This window comes from Lytechinus pictus, chromosome 3, assembly GCF_037042905.1.
Source record: "Lytechinus pictus isolate F3 Inbred chromosome 3, Lp3.0, whole genome shotgun sequence".
Taxonomy (NCBI): domain Eukaryota; kingdom Metazoa; phylum Echinodermata; class Echinoidea; order Temnopleuroida; family Toxopneustidae; genus Lytechinus; species Lytechinus pictus.
In genome coordinates this window covers 71,460,233-71,473,856 of record NC_087247.1, presented here as the reverse complement: position 1 = coordinate 71,473,856, position 13,624 = coordinate 71,460,233, and the positions used below count along the sequence as shown (strand labels likewise).

The window sequence follows — 13,624 nt, the reverse complement described above, 5'->3', positions numbered from 1 at the left end:
CTCATAAAAAATACAAACTTTAAATATCCAATATCATATTACTTTGTCAACAATTGATGATGATACTAAAAAAGACCCATTTATCTGGATTGATCCCAACCTCGTGGAAACACCCAAATAGTAAGCCATGAATAAAGAATAATCTTTACTATCAACTTTTTCTCTTTTAATTAGGTGTGGCGGATGGTAGTAACTGGAAAATACTCATTAACTGTTGTTAACTGGTGTAAAAGAAATTTTTCTGAATATTATTTTGTTTTATAAATATTGTACGAAAAGCCCCTCTCTCAAATTGCAAAATAATAGGAGATATTACAGATTACCAGTTATGATGTGTGTCTCTAACCTCTAGCCTTAACATGTAAACAATTAGACTTGTACCATATCTTGTAATAACATAATTATATCCGCTTACAAAAAGTGGACGAAACTGTCATGTCCGTTACGCTTCATGTGTCATGTCCGTTACGCTACATTTTGAGCTATGAATACAGAATGCACTGAAAAACTGTTATGGACAGAGCATGATCTTAAAGGAGAATGAAACCCTTGAAACCAGCTGAATCCATATCAAAGAGAAAAATCAAAGAAACATATTGTTGAAAGTTTGAGGAAGATTGAATGAATTATAAGAAAGTTATGAGCATTTGAATGTCGAGATCACTAATGCCATGTAGATTCTTCCATTGGCAATGCGACCAAGATCTGTGATGTCACACACGTACAACTCCCTCATTACTTTAGTACTCATTTCACTTATATTCTCACTTTTATAGGGTCTATCACAAGGTGAGGTGTTCTCTTTATGAGAGGACAAGTACAGAGGTTTCACAACATTATATCATTGATGAATCGTTTGTCATATGATTAGAATGAGCAAAAAGAGATGTTTTGGGGTATATTTTCAGTGTCCAAAAGGGGAGAGTTGTTCATCCGTGACATCATAGATCTTGGTCGCATTGCCAATGGGAGGATCTCCATATCATTAGTGATCTCGACATTCAAATGCTCATAACTCTTCTATTGCTAGTCCTATTTTACTCAAACTTTTGTTGATCTTATTCTTTAATTTTTCTGCTTTCACAAAAGCTAACTTGCTCCAAGAGTTTCATTCTCCTTTAAGGTTAAATTAACACCAACATCAGGTGCATGCAATCTAAGAATTCACAGCAATATCGATAAGCAATAAGAGGTAAAAATGCTTCATCCATTTCGTGTCATGTCCGTTATGCTCACAAAGAGTGCGATTTCTCCGTAACTGTTCAACAAAACGATTTGAAATTTCATGTGTATGTAACTGATACTTAAATGTGTCTGATAAACTCAGTAACAATTATCAAAAGGCTGCTAATTCTACTGTATAAAGCTTTAAATTACAAAAATTTGTCTGAACGTCATGTCCGTTACGCTGGAATTGACCACATAACTCTGCAACCATAATTAATTTTTCACCCAAACTTGGGTTGTAGATGTACATGTAGGTAACCTGCATATCATGGCATAGTCAGAGGTTACTTGGTAAGGTCAAAGGTCATTTTGAGGTCATTGTTTATGACATAAATTCGTAACTGTAAGTAACTTTCGAACCAAACTTGGGTTGTAGCTGTACTTAGGAGACCTGCATGTTATTGTGTTCTGAGGTCACATGGTAAGGTCAAAGGTCATTTTGAGGTCAACATAAAATTTACATGCAAGGCTCTTGATAAGACAAATGTTATTCCATCCCAGTTATTTTACAATGAATTTTTAATATAATTCTGTTGCCCTCGCAAATCACAATATTTCTGGTTACACAAGTGGGCGAGACACAACATCGTTCATGCCTTGTTCTTTAATATTTGTATTTCAGGATGGTCATCTGATATGGAGGTTGCATGGGATGTCAAGATGTGTTATCTGATTCAGGGCAGTTACTACCTCCATGGTCTTGTTACAGTTTTGATTCTTGATGTATGGAGAAGTGATTCTATGGTGTTATGTATGCATCATGTTCTCACTCTTGTACTCATAACTCTTTCATATGCATGCAGGTGAGTTTTATCATTCAATGACAAGGGCTAAATGGAAAAACACCCACAACAAAGGGACACATTTGAAGCTACACTGTAGTATAAATCCTTTATAAGAAAACAGAGTGACACAAATTAGGAAGCATTGCTTGATGTATTTTTTTCAGCTGAGAATTCTGTAAAATGTGCTGGTTGGACTTGCACTTGATGTGAAATGAAATGAATGAAAAAAGTAATTGATCAGATCACATGATTTCATGTCCGTGTTATTGATATATTGATTTATGTTTTTCTAGGGTTTTATTGCTCAGTGGATACTCTAAAGCTTTACTCGTTGGAAATTTATTCAAAGAAAATGTTTTACGAATTCAGATTGAATTTGTTAAAAGTGTATGAAAATCACATGAAATCCTTTTTACCATGTCAGTTCAATAAACAGTCTCTCACTACACATGACAATACACATGATTGTAACGCATCCAGATTATTAAAAGACAAATGAAAGTAGTTCTGATTTCATGAGAAAGTCTGTAAAACCAAGATTATTCTACATAGATTAGTGATCTCATACTGTTACTTGAGTTATAGAGAATTTTGTGAAATCATGAAATCCAAACTGAAAATGATCACACTGAAGATCATTAACACAGATAAGCACATGTGGGACTGTATTGGTTGGAAAACTACCAGACAAATGGCTCAAATGTCATTCATCTTATTTTTCTCTTTTCTCAGCAGTTGTACAATTTCTAGCAGAATCCTTTGGCACTAATTTTTATTTCTGTATACGTACAGACACTTTGGTCACACCGTCACAGTATGGGCTTCTTTCTGTATGAACTCATTTTGAAATTGCTACCACAACTGACATTTAGTAGTTATCTCCTTTTTGTAATTTAGGACTTTGGGAAGAAAATACTTTATTATTTCAGACATTTGTTTCTTCTCAGTGCAGGTTCTTCCAATAACCTCAATGTTTTTATGTATATTGTTTTTTTTTCAAATCTAGATATCACTTCCTAGGTCTAATGGTAGTGCTGTACCATGATTTCAATGATATCTTCTTAGAGTTTTCAAAGTGCCAGATCTACCTGAAAGATAGAGGAAATAAGAAGTACATGATCCATGAATATCTTGCCAATGCTGGCTTTGCTGTTTTTACTGTATCATGGTGAGTCAGTACTGTAGGTTTCATAGAAAGAATTACAAGTTCAACCAAGAATGGGAGATGGTACATGTAATCAAGTTTCATGAAACTTTGGACCTAATACAATATTATGTCTCCGTTATAGGCCCAAAATTGAAAAGTTGGATCTGTCAGTCGATTTTCTTTCTTTTTTTTTAGATACCTTTGCTGCTGTGCTGATCAAGGAAAATCATGTATGGGATGATTCATTTATCCAGCCACACATGTCAAAATGCACATTTTGCCTTTAGTCTCGAGTCTCAAGATGGAAAGTGCGCTATATAAATCGTACTATTGTACTACTAGTAACATGTTTTTATGCCCCAGCAGACGAAGTTCGGAGAGGGCATTAAGCGTTGCCCCTGTCCGTCCGTCCCCCCACTTGGTTTCCACACAACAACTCGAAAAATAATTAATTGGTTTAGAAAAATTTTGTGTTTGTAGGTACTGTAGATGACACCAAAATACAGGCCAAGTTCGAATTCGGAGCCTGCAGGTCAAAGGTCACAGCTCATTAAATATGCGAGCTGGTTTCCATATGATAACTTTTGAAATATTCAACAGATTAAAAAAATCTGGATGTGTACATGTAGGTAGATGAAACCAAAATACAGGCTAAGTTCAAATTTGGAGTCCGCAGGTCAAAGGTCACAGCTCATTACATATGCGAGTTGGTTTCCGCCTGATAACTTTGGAAATATTCACCAGATATTAAAAATGTTTGGTGTCTGGGTAGATGATACCAAAATACAGTCAGGTCACATCAAATGACCTGACTGTCATATCTTCTGTCAGAGATTAAAATTGGAAAGGGTGAGCCTTTAGGTCAAAGGTCTAAATTTGTTCATATATATGCATATTGGTTTCTGCACGATATTAAGTTCAATCATATTGAATGAATTTCTGATCGCGTTAAGCTGGGCATCTGTAACCTGTGGACACGTCAACTTTCTAGTTTTTTTTTCATTGTATATGATTTGTAGTAATGTCTGTTCCCAGATTTTACATTTTCTCACAAAACATTGCATTTGTGTATTTTGGGTCTGCTAAAAATAGTGACCATGATTTTGGGGGCATTTTAGGGTGTTGGGTGAGGAAAACATATTACATTTTTGTAAAGGCACAATAGGCCTACTCTCAATTAATGGCTCCAGGTCCTGTATTTTGAGCACTGAATACTTGATTATAATTTTCATCTTACACTTATTCATGTTGTCTCGATTTGTTGTTAGTTGCCTTTTGTTGGTGCATTTATTTTCTTTGTGTGGAGATTATTACCAAGATTTCAGTACCTTTCTGAAAATCAACTTCAGCAGTCTTCAATTTGAAAACCATGTAATATGTAGTAATATTGACTGTAACTTGTTTTAATCCCCCCCCCAAAAAAAAAATGATTGAAATTTTTTTTTTCATGAAATTGAGACTCTGAAAATTATTATACTTATAAAATCTCATATACACATGTATGCACTACATGTGTGGTGTGATATATTGCTAGACCCTTCAATCAAATATTTCAGAAATTTTATTTACATTTGTATTATATTTTGTCTTTGCCCATATTAGGTGTATAATGAGGATGTACCTGTACCCATTGAAGGTGCTCTACAATGTCTTACCTAGTACCGCTAAGATATACTACAAAGATCATTTGCCATTTGGTTTAGAATGTAATGCTATGATGTGGCTTCTGATGTGCCTGGATATTTATTGGTTTGTGGTAAGCATTATTATTAGTAAGCATAATCACTCAGAACTATAAATAGGTTTATTCTAAAGGTTATTTGAGGTTTTTTGTTGATGTGTGAATCACTACTTTAAATACTATAACAAAAGGAAACTGATCTCAGTCGGGGTTTGGTTAGCTTTAGTTACAGATACCCTTTTTACACAGGATTTTCTTAACCCCGGACTATCGCTAACCCCGTACTATCCTTAACCCCGTACTATTTTTTTTTCCTTTTCACACATGCCAAATTGTTATCGCTAACCCCGGATAAGGAATGCTTGCTTTTCACACACGAAACTCGCTAACCCCGGACTAGTGGTTTTTGTCGATCATTCGTAGTACAAGTACTTCACTCGTACCTTTTTACACACGCTAAAATTTTCTTAACCCCGTACTATATAGTACGGGGTTAAGCTTAGCCCACTTTCGTTTTACACTAGCGATCTTAACCCCGTACTATCGCTCTTAGCACCGCAATTGCTGGGATAACCCTGCTTTTTTGCAGGGCCAAATAATCCCGTACTAAAGGTGGGGTTAGCCCACTTTGCAAAAATGCTGTGTAAAAAGAAAGTGGGCTAAGCTTAACCCCGTACTATAGGTGGGGCTAAATTGCCATTTAGCCCCACCTATAGTACGGGGTTAAGGAAATTTTAGCCTGTGTAAAAAGGGTATAAGTATTTAATGGGATAAAAAAAAATACAATTTTTTTTTAAGAAAGGCAAACTATTGCAACCGATTTTGTGGTGAGAATCGTTTTTCACTTTAAGATTGTAAATTAAAGTTCACACTAAGCACTACATGATTCTGCGCAGCATTATAAATCTACGTTAAAAAATATTACTAACATAACAAAACTTTTTGTGTTGAAGCCTTTGCTAGAATCAAATCCTTCAAAATATTTAACTGCGGTGTTATCAAGAGGTTAATTCAAAAGAACCCACTTACATTTTTGCTGTTTTAAAAGGTTGATGTGCGAGCACAATGTGGAACACTCCCAAACTTAAAGAGATCTTGGTTCAGAACTAAAATATCTCCTTTCCTTTGTAATATTTGTTTTTATAGTACATTGTGATCTTCCTGTACAAGATCTTTACCAAGGAGCTTTCAGAATTTGAAGACATCCGTGAAGATAATGAAGAAATTGAAGAGGATAAAAAAGTGAAGGAGGAAAAAGAAAAGAATGGGGCCAAACATGCATCTGGAGATGGTGTAGCTAATGGGTAAGTATTCCTATGACCTAGCTTTATTTATGATAGAGGGTGAGTTTGTGGTTTCATATTGTATATTAGTGAAACTCATCTGAATAAAACCATAATAGAGTTGTGTAATATTGTTTGTAAAGTACTGTGAATTTGATTGTAAACTACTGTACTAGGTTTCTGCATGTTTTATCATGACTTTGGAACGAAAATGAAAATGATTTTGGAATGAAATGAAAATTATTTTGGAAAGAGAATGAAAATGTTAGAACTACTAGTATAATTCAAATTGTATGACAACACTGGACTGAGTATGTTGTCTTGCTTACATGTATGTTTGTAACATTATACTTCTAAATATTATGGAAGAATGAGGAAATATCCACTACAAATTCAAAGGAAAAAGTTTCAATTAAATAGATATTTGAATGATTAAAGTTTATAAAAGCTAATACTGCTTACATTCTCTTTGCCAGAGAATTCACTGATTGATTAATGTTCCAACTATATTTATTTTTGTTTATGTCTACAGTGTCATCACAGATACTGCTGCAATCAATGGAAACGGTCTGAAGAAAAGGCACCCAATTCCAAGCTCTTAACTTTTCCATATTTAATACAGAGGATTTGTCTTCATTGAAAATAACATTGTAGAATGGCATTTTATTCTGTGACATCCATTTAAGTACTGTAGCATTGGTTAAGGGACTTACTACTCATGTCACCTGTGGTATCGGTCAAAAAGTCAATATGATTAAGGCCCAGTCCAGCAACAGTAACAGGTACATACATGTTAACCATTTAGAAGCTTTTCTAGAAGTTTGATAGAAACTTGAAACCCTTAAAAAGCTGTAGATGCCATCTTTCATCTCAGCAAGAAGTTTTGGATGTTAATCAAAGATACATGACATTGCCACATATGAAAAGATCAATTTTTTTTCCCAGTGTTGGATTCATGCGTGTTTTACCCTCGAGGCTTAATACCACTTAGATCTTAGCCCTAACTTAAACTTACCGGGGGGGGGGGGGGGGGCTTTTAAGCCTCCCCTTTTTTTTGCTGCACAGTTCTCTGACCTTTTATTTTCAAGTCTGGCAAAACTTTTGAGACCAAATTTGTGATGCCCCGGGTACACGATTAAGAAATTACTAGAATTGCTCCAAACTGTGATTTCATGTACAAAGTCAATACAAAATGTCTTTTCAGCTAAAATTCATAAATGAGTGATTATTTATAGTTTCACTGACAGTAGGTAGCCATTTAATTTGATACTATCTATGCCAAAATAATGTCAAAGACCAATTTTGTCGAAGAAACAAAAATGGGGAAAAAAGAACGAATGCAAAAAAAATATAAAATAGTAATGCTATAAAGAATATTTTCACCAAAATTAGCCTTCTAGGACCTTTAGTAGATGAATTAGAGCAAAAGGAATTCCATGAATAAATAAGCATAATTAATTCATACAAAGTAAAATGTATGTATTTCGTGCAATTTATCTACGCAACCGTGTAGATTATGTTATTCTCTACCTTCATGTAAATTATTGTTGCTATTGCGATCCTCGGCCGAGATCCTAGTGAGGGCAAAAAAGCCCCACCCCTTCCCGGAATTTAAGCTCGCAAAATTGCACAGGTTACTTAGGGTTATGTGTAGAGACGATTTTGGAGATGTCACAAAGGATTTTATTGATTCATGCACCTTTATCCTGTTCCTTTTATCAATAGAGGCATTATCAAAGAAGGGGACAATGTAGAGTATTGTTACTAGTCTCCCAAATACCTGTGAAAATATGAATTTGGTTGTATCAGAGTAAATAATGCAGCAGGAAAGGATTTTCACCTGTATATTTTTTTAACCTCCCCCCAAAAAAAATAAAATCACACATTATAGATAGATTTATTGTGTCATCATTGAAAAACTATGTCTATTTTGCAACTCAAATCCCTCATAAACATGTGTATGGTAATGATGATGAATAAGTATTAACAAGGAAAGTAGAAAATGATAGGCCTAGACCTTGATTTTGTAAAAGTGCACTCTTGGAAATTAAATAATTTTAAGTGTAAACAAACAATGAGAAAATAACTTAGAGCAAGATAATTAATTTAGTTCAGGATTAAGAAATATAAAGTAATGGTTTCATGCTGGAGGTCTTGACACATTGATTAAACCATTTTATATGTTCATTGTCCCTCTTTTAAAAATTCCAATTCAGTTATCAAGATTAAAATTACCGGTAAAGTGGTTTTACCTTTAATTGCTTTACTAGGAAGTATTTGACTTGGTTGTATATAATTTACTTTGTGTTTGTAGGCCTAAGATTTTTTTCAAGAAATATAATTTTTTTAATGATTATAAATATGAAATCTTGTAAATGTATTATCTCCATGTGGAACTTGCCTAATGTGGATTGCCTTTCATTTGAATAAATTTCTATCTTGCAAGTCCTTTCTGTTATATGCCTTAAATTGCAATGTGCATGTGTATATCAGGATTTACTTATCAAAAGTTTCATTCAGAGAGGCAATTTCATGAAGTAGGCACAAAGTGATTGACCTTTTTTCTCAAATGAAAGAAAGAAATCAATCAATAAAAAGAAGGAAACCAAGAAAGGCAAAATGAAGTAACAAAAAAAGTAGCTGCTAATTATTATTTCTGTTGATTAAATGAATTTTGCACAAACATACACAAAAACATCTCATCATCCTCAGTGGACTGTATACTTTTTGTCTCGCCCACCAGAGGTGAAGGCGAGACTTAAGAGTCCAAATGTCGTCTGTCCGTCACAAACCTTATGACACATAATTCCACAACCGTAAGTCACTTTTCAACCAAACTTGGATGGTAGATGGACTTGGGGGACCTGCATTGTATCCTGCAGTCGGAGGTCACATGGTAAGGTCAAAGGTCATTTTCAGGTCAACGTTAGAGTTTCCATGCAAGACTCTCTTATGACACCTAACTCCGCAACCGTTCAGTCACTTTTCAACCAAACTTGGATGGTAGATGGACTGGGGGGACCTGCTGTGTCATATGCTGCAGTCCAAGGACACATGGTAAGGTCAAATGTCATTTTCAGGTCAATGTTAAAAGTTTCCATGCAAGACTCTTATGACACCTAACTCCGCAACCATAAGTCACTTTTCAACCAAACTTGGATGGTAGATGGACTTGGGGGACCTGCATGTTATGCTGCAGTCAGAGGTCACATGGTAAGGTCAAAGGTCATTTTCAGGTCAATGTTAAAGTTTACATGCAAGACTCTTATGACACATAACTCTGCAACCGTAAATAACCTTTCTACCAAACTTGGATGGTAGATGTACTTAGGGGACCTGCATGCTATTGTGTTGGGAGGTCACATGGTATGGTCAAAGTTTATTTTGAGGTCAGCATTAAAGTTTACGTGCAAGATTCTTATGACAAGTGTTGTTCCATTCCAGTCATTTCACAATGAAGTTTTGATACAATTCTGTTGCGTGCCCTCGCAAATCACAATATTTCTGGTTATTTTCATAAGTGGGCGAGACACAAAATAGGTTTTGCCTTATGCATATTTAATCATCTAAATAAATTAATGAATTGTATAGAATTGTTGATTTATGATGTGTATTTTGGTATAGTACATGTAGTTATTTATGAAACCCTATGTTATCATTGTATGTAGGTGATATGAAAACAGCACTAAGGGTTGATATAGGCAAACTTGCTTTGTATGATGGTAATTCTTGGTTACCGGATTGACATATTCAGCAATATGTATTTGTGCATATTAGGATTATTTAATCTGTTTTTTTTTTTTTGGGGGGGGGGAGGGTAAACATGTGGTTGAAAACTTATTGTGTGTTTGTTGCAGTATATGATCAAATGTAACAAATTTAGGTGCAAGATTTATTTTTTGTGTGAAAATCAGATTTTTATTTGATGTAATTTGCTAGTGAGATCAGTACATATACTAGAAGCAAAATACTCTTTCATCCTGTCTATGTGGTGACATTGCATGTGGATTAAATATATAAGAAAGAGAATTGCATTTGGAATAGGCAATTATATTTGTTGTATACATGTAAATCCATTTTAGACTTCTTCGTTCTTAATGTACACACATGCAAGCCTAACAATTCTGAAGGATGTCAGCCCAATGATGTTCATTATTTGGGCAGTTCCATAAAATGATCAACCTTTTTGTACATCCGACCCCCATTTTTCTAACATCTTCACTTTAAACTGGCCAAATCATGGTCACTTGACAGCATTACATACTGTCAAAAGAATAAAAAATCAGAGACAGAAAATTTCATGAAGGTCCCAAATATAGGGGGTTGGACGTACATATTTTATGGAATTGCCCAGTTGTAAAATGTATGTAGATGGTGGAGGAAGTAGATTTTAGAAAGCAACTTTTATCACATTTGCCTCAAATGTTAATTATCAATGTTATTATTGTCTTTGCAAGATGATAAAAGTAGTATATAGAACATGTTGATGATGTATTCATAATTATTGAATATATGAATATAATGCAAATGTATCTGATTATGAGTTGAAAACTTGAAATGGTAAATTGTTTTGAAGGGAACAGTAAGTGGTGATGGAAGTTTTCACAAAGTTGTGTTGTATGTCAATATTCCATGGTCATATTATTTTATGTTGAAGATGTTAATAAGTTATGGGGTAAGATTTCATAAACTTGGAAATGAAAGCTTGGCTTTGTGATGTAATCCACAACCTCTTATACTCTACCTGATTTTTTTCCACTGAAAATAATTTTGTGGCAATGGTTGTCACAATGGGTAATATTTGTTTTCTGACATGAGAGATGCTTTTATTCCAATTTTGTTTGTGTGTGCATCATTCTACAGTGCGTATCAAAAAAAAGTTTACACTTTGAAAACGCCCTGGGAATTAAAAAATATACAACATGAGGGTAACTTTTTCACATATAATCTTGGGTTTGGGTCTCATCTATCCAATGAAAATAAAAGTTTTAACAGAATGTTACACTTGAGTGAGCACTGTCCATTTTTGTAAAGCTTGCAGAAATCTGTTTGCGCAGAAATGCTCGTTTTCACGCTGTGTCAAGGGGAAAGGGCGATATCAAACTTACCCTGCGAAACATTTCTCATACATTTCCCTTGCTTTTTTAGTCAATTGAAATAAAACGTATATACATTCAAGCATTTTGTAACAATTTTGCCACCCAAATTGAAATTTCAACACTTAGTAAGCACAACCTTTACCTTTTTTGTGCCAGCTGGATCTGAGGACATAATTGAATCTGAACAAAAGTTTATATCAGACATCTCCGGCATTTTTTCACGAAGTTTTTATCATTTAAAGTGAGTTTACATTTCAATTTTCATTTGATACTTGTTTCTCCACACTTTTGCCTAGCTTGACAATGATTAACAAAATGAAAATCAAGCCTAAGCCATTTCATGTAAAGCACATCTCAGTGTAAGGCAAATATCGTCAGGATGGCCTCGGTGTGTGGGGGAGTGGGGTGGGGCGAAATGCACACTTCGAAGTGTTTTGGACAAGGAAACAAGTTAAAAAAGTAAAAGATATCTTCAAATCAATTTTACTAGCCAAATTCCACATGTTCATGATTAAGGTCTACTTTTATTCGCATAACTATTTCAAAGTTCTGCGCAAATCATTTTTCACTAACTTTTCAAAAGTCAGTGTTGCTCACTCAAGCGGAAATATTTTTCGACGGTTATATCGTCATTTGCTTAAATTGATCTGTACCAATCTTAAAATGTGGAAAAATCTTCAGGATATTACAAATATATAATTTTACAGGATTTTTTCTAAGTGTAAACTTTTTTTTAGATACACACTGTAGAATGAAAATAAGAGGGATTAGGGGGGCTTTAATATCAATTCAGTTCAATTCAAAATGACTTTATTCTCCAAATCTTTAAAACATGCATAATGTATATATACTGTATATACAAGATAAAAATCCATAATTATAATTCATTGATGAGGAAAAAAGGAAACAAACAGAAAGCACAGTTTGTAAATAACGATGTTCCCTTACACTGAAAGGGCATATGAATCAGCAGATTTAATAGCTTTACGACCCCTATCTGGCCAGGTTCACTACCCATAATGCAACATACTCACAAGTGCAGCCTTGTAATATAGACCCACTTGAATTATAACATACTAATTAACTACTTGATATATTCATATTGCAATAAAACAGATACATATACTCTATAAAACATTTTAGATTCTAATAAAATTATAGGCAATTTTATTCTATGTATTACTAGTAATTATCTAAGAAATGAAGACATATCTTTTAAGACTAGCCCCCCCCCCCCAGGTTAACTCTCACACTAGGCCCTGGTTATATTGGTAGGTCAAATGAGTTTCTTATTTAATTGTCTATATTTCTTAATGTATTTCTTTATTTGACTTAAAAAAAAACTTTTATTGAGTTCTTGTTTACAACCTAAATTTGTTGGCAATGCCTTATTAATAATTATGGACTTATTAAATTTTGCATAATTTTGGAAGTTCTTACCATAGCAGATTTTGAGTGAAAAGATTTGGACTCTTCACCTAATTATCAAGGATTCTGGAGGCTTCAGAGCGCCCCCCCCCCCCCCCCCCCCCCCGGCGTGCCAATGTTTATACAGATAATTCTATTTCTATGCATATACTTCATTGAGTTGACTATTGATGTAGAATTATACATTCTACATTAGCTAATTTTGTTCATATGTATACTCTTCACTATAGTCTATGCACAATATTAATAGTTCTTATTTGAAAAAAAAAGCATTACAAGTAGATTGACCCATTAACAGATGAAACAATATGATTCAGTTTTTCAGGGTTTGCAAAAAAAAATATCTGTGTTTTACATGTAGTTCATATTGTATGCTATTCTATTTGGATTCTCGTGAAATACATATTAGTTTTGGGATTATACATGAAGTGAAACTAAAGATTTTCTTTTGTATTTGTTTTCCTTGTTAATATGAATATTGGTGTTTGATTACTTGAATTTGGGGTAGGCATCAGACACATTTATACATTTCATGTTTTGAAGATATTAAATTTTGAATTTGATCTGTATATCCTTATATTTTCTTCTGAAATTATTGTATCAGGTGTGATATCATGTGTGTTGGAACAGGATATAGAAAAAAATTATTAGATATACATTAGTTCTATTAATTTTCTTGTTAGGGTAAATATTTTTGTACGTCCGTCCTGACGGGACGTATTATGGTACATGTATCACGCTCGGTGTCCGTCCATCTGTCTGGCCGTCCGTTAACTTTTCCTTGTAAACACGATAACTTCAGTTTAACTTAACCTAGGCTCATATGATTTGGTATATATGATACCAGCATGGGTCCCAGAACGCCTATTGATTTTGGGGTCAAAAGGTCAAGGTCACAGTGCCATATTTTACATCTTACCCTTTTGCAGTCGTTGTAAACGCGATAACTTCAGTTTAACTTAACCTAGGCTCAT

General features: G+C 34.2%; 1 protein-coding gene across 2 annotated transcripts; it reads left to right on the top strand.

Moving 5' to 3' along the window:
* Positions 1–1,827: 1,827 nt before the first annotated feature.
* On the top strand, positions 1,828–13,219 carry LOC129255359 (ceramide synthase 1-like). 2 transcript variants are annotated; one of them, XR_010293174.1, is made up of 6 exons: positions 1,828–2,030; positions 3,019–3,180; positions 4,762–4,915; positions 5,987–6,144; positions 6,656–7,120; positions 12,448–13,219. XR_010293174.1 is itself a non-coding variant. In XM_064097671.1 (5 exons), the coding sequence occupies exons 1-5, from the start codon at positions 1,864–1,866 to the stop codon at positions 6,723–6,725; spliced, it is 711 nt and encodes a 236-aa protein (XP_063953741.1). In that variant the 5' UTR covers positions 1,828–1,863; the 3' UTR covers positions 6,726–13,219. The 2 variants fall into 2 exon arrangements, 1 of the variants encoding a protein (XP_063953741.1); XM_064097671.1 differs by having other exon boundaries at positions 6,656–13,219.
* Positions 13,220–13,624: the final 405 nt, after the last annotated feature.

Bases quoted from the DNA above. Each gene is read 5' to 3' on its own strand.
- LOC129255359 (XM_064097671.1), top strand. From the start codon at position 1,864: ATGGAGGTTGCATGGGATGTCAAGATGTGTTATCTGATTCAGGGCAGT. The intron at 4,916-5,986 runs GTAAGCATTATT...TTGTTTTTATAG, and splicing joins TGGATATTTATTGGTTTGTG to TACATTGTGATCTTCCTGTA. The intron at 6,145-6,655 runs GTAAGTATTCCT...TTATGTCTACAG, and splicing joins GGAGATGGTGTAGCTAATGG to TGTCATCACAGATACTGCTG.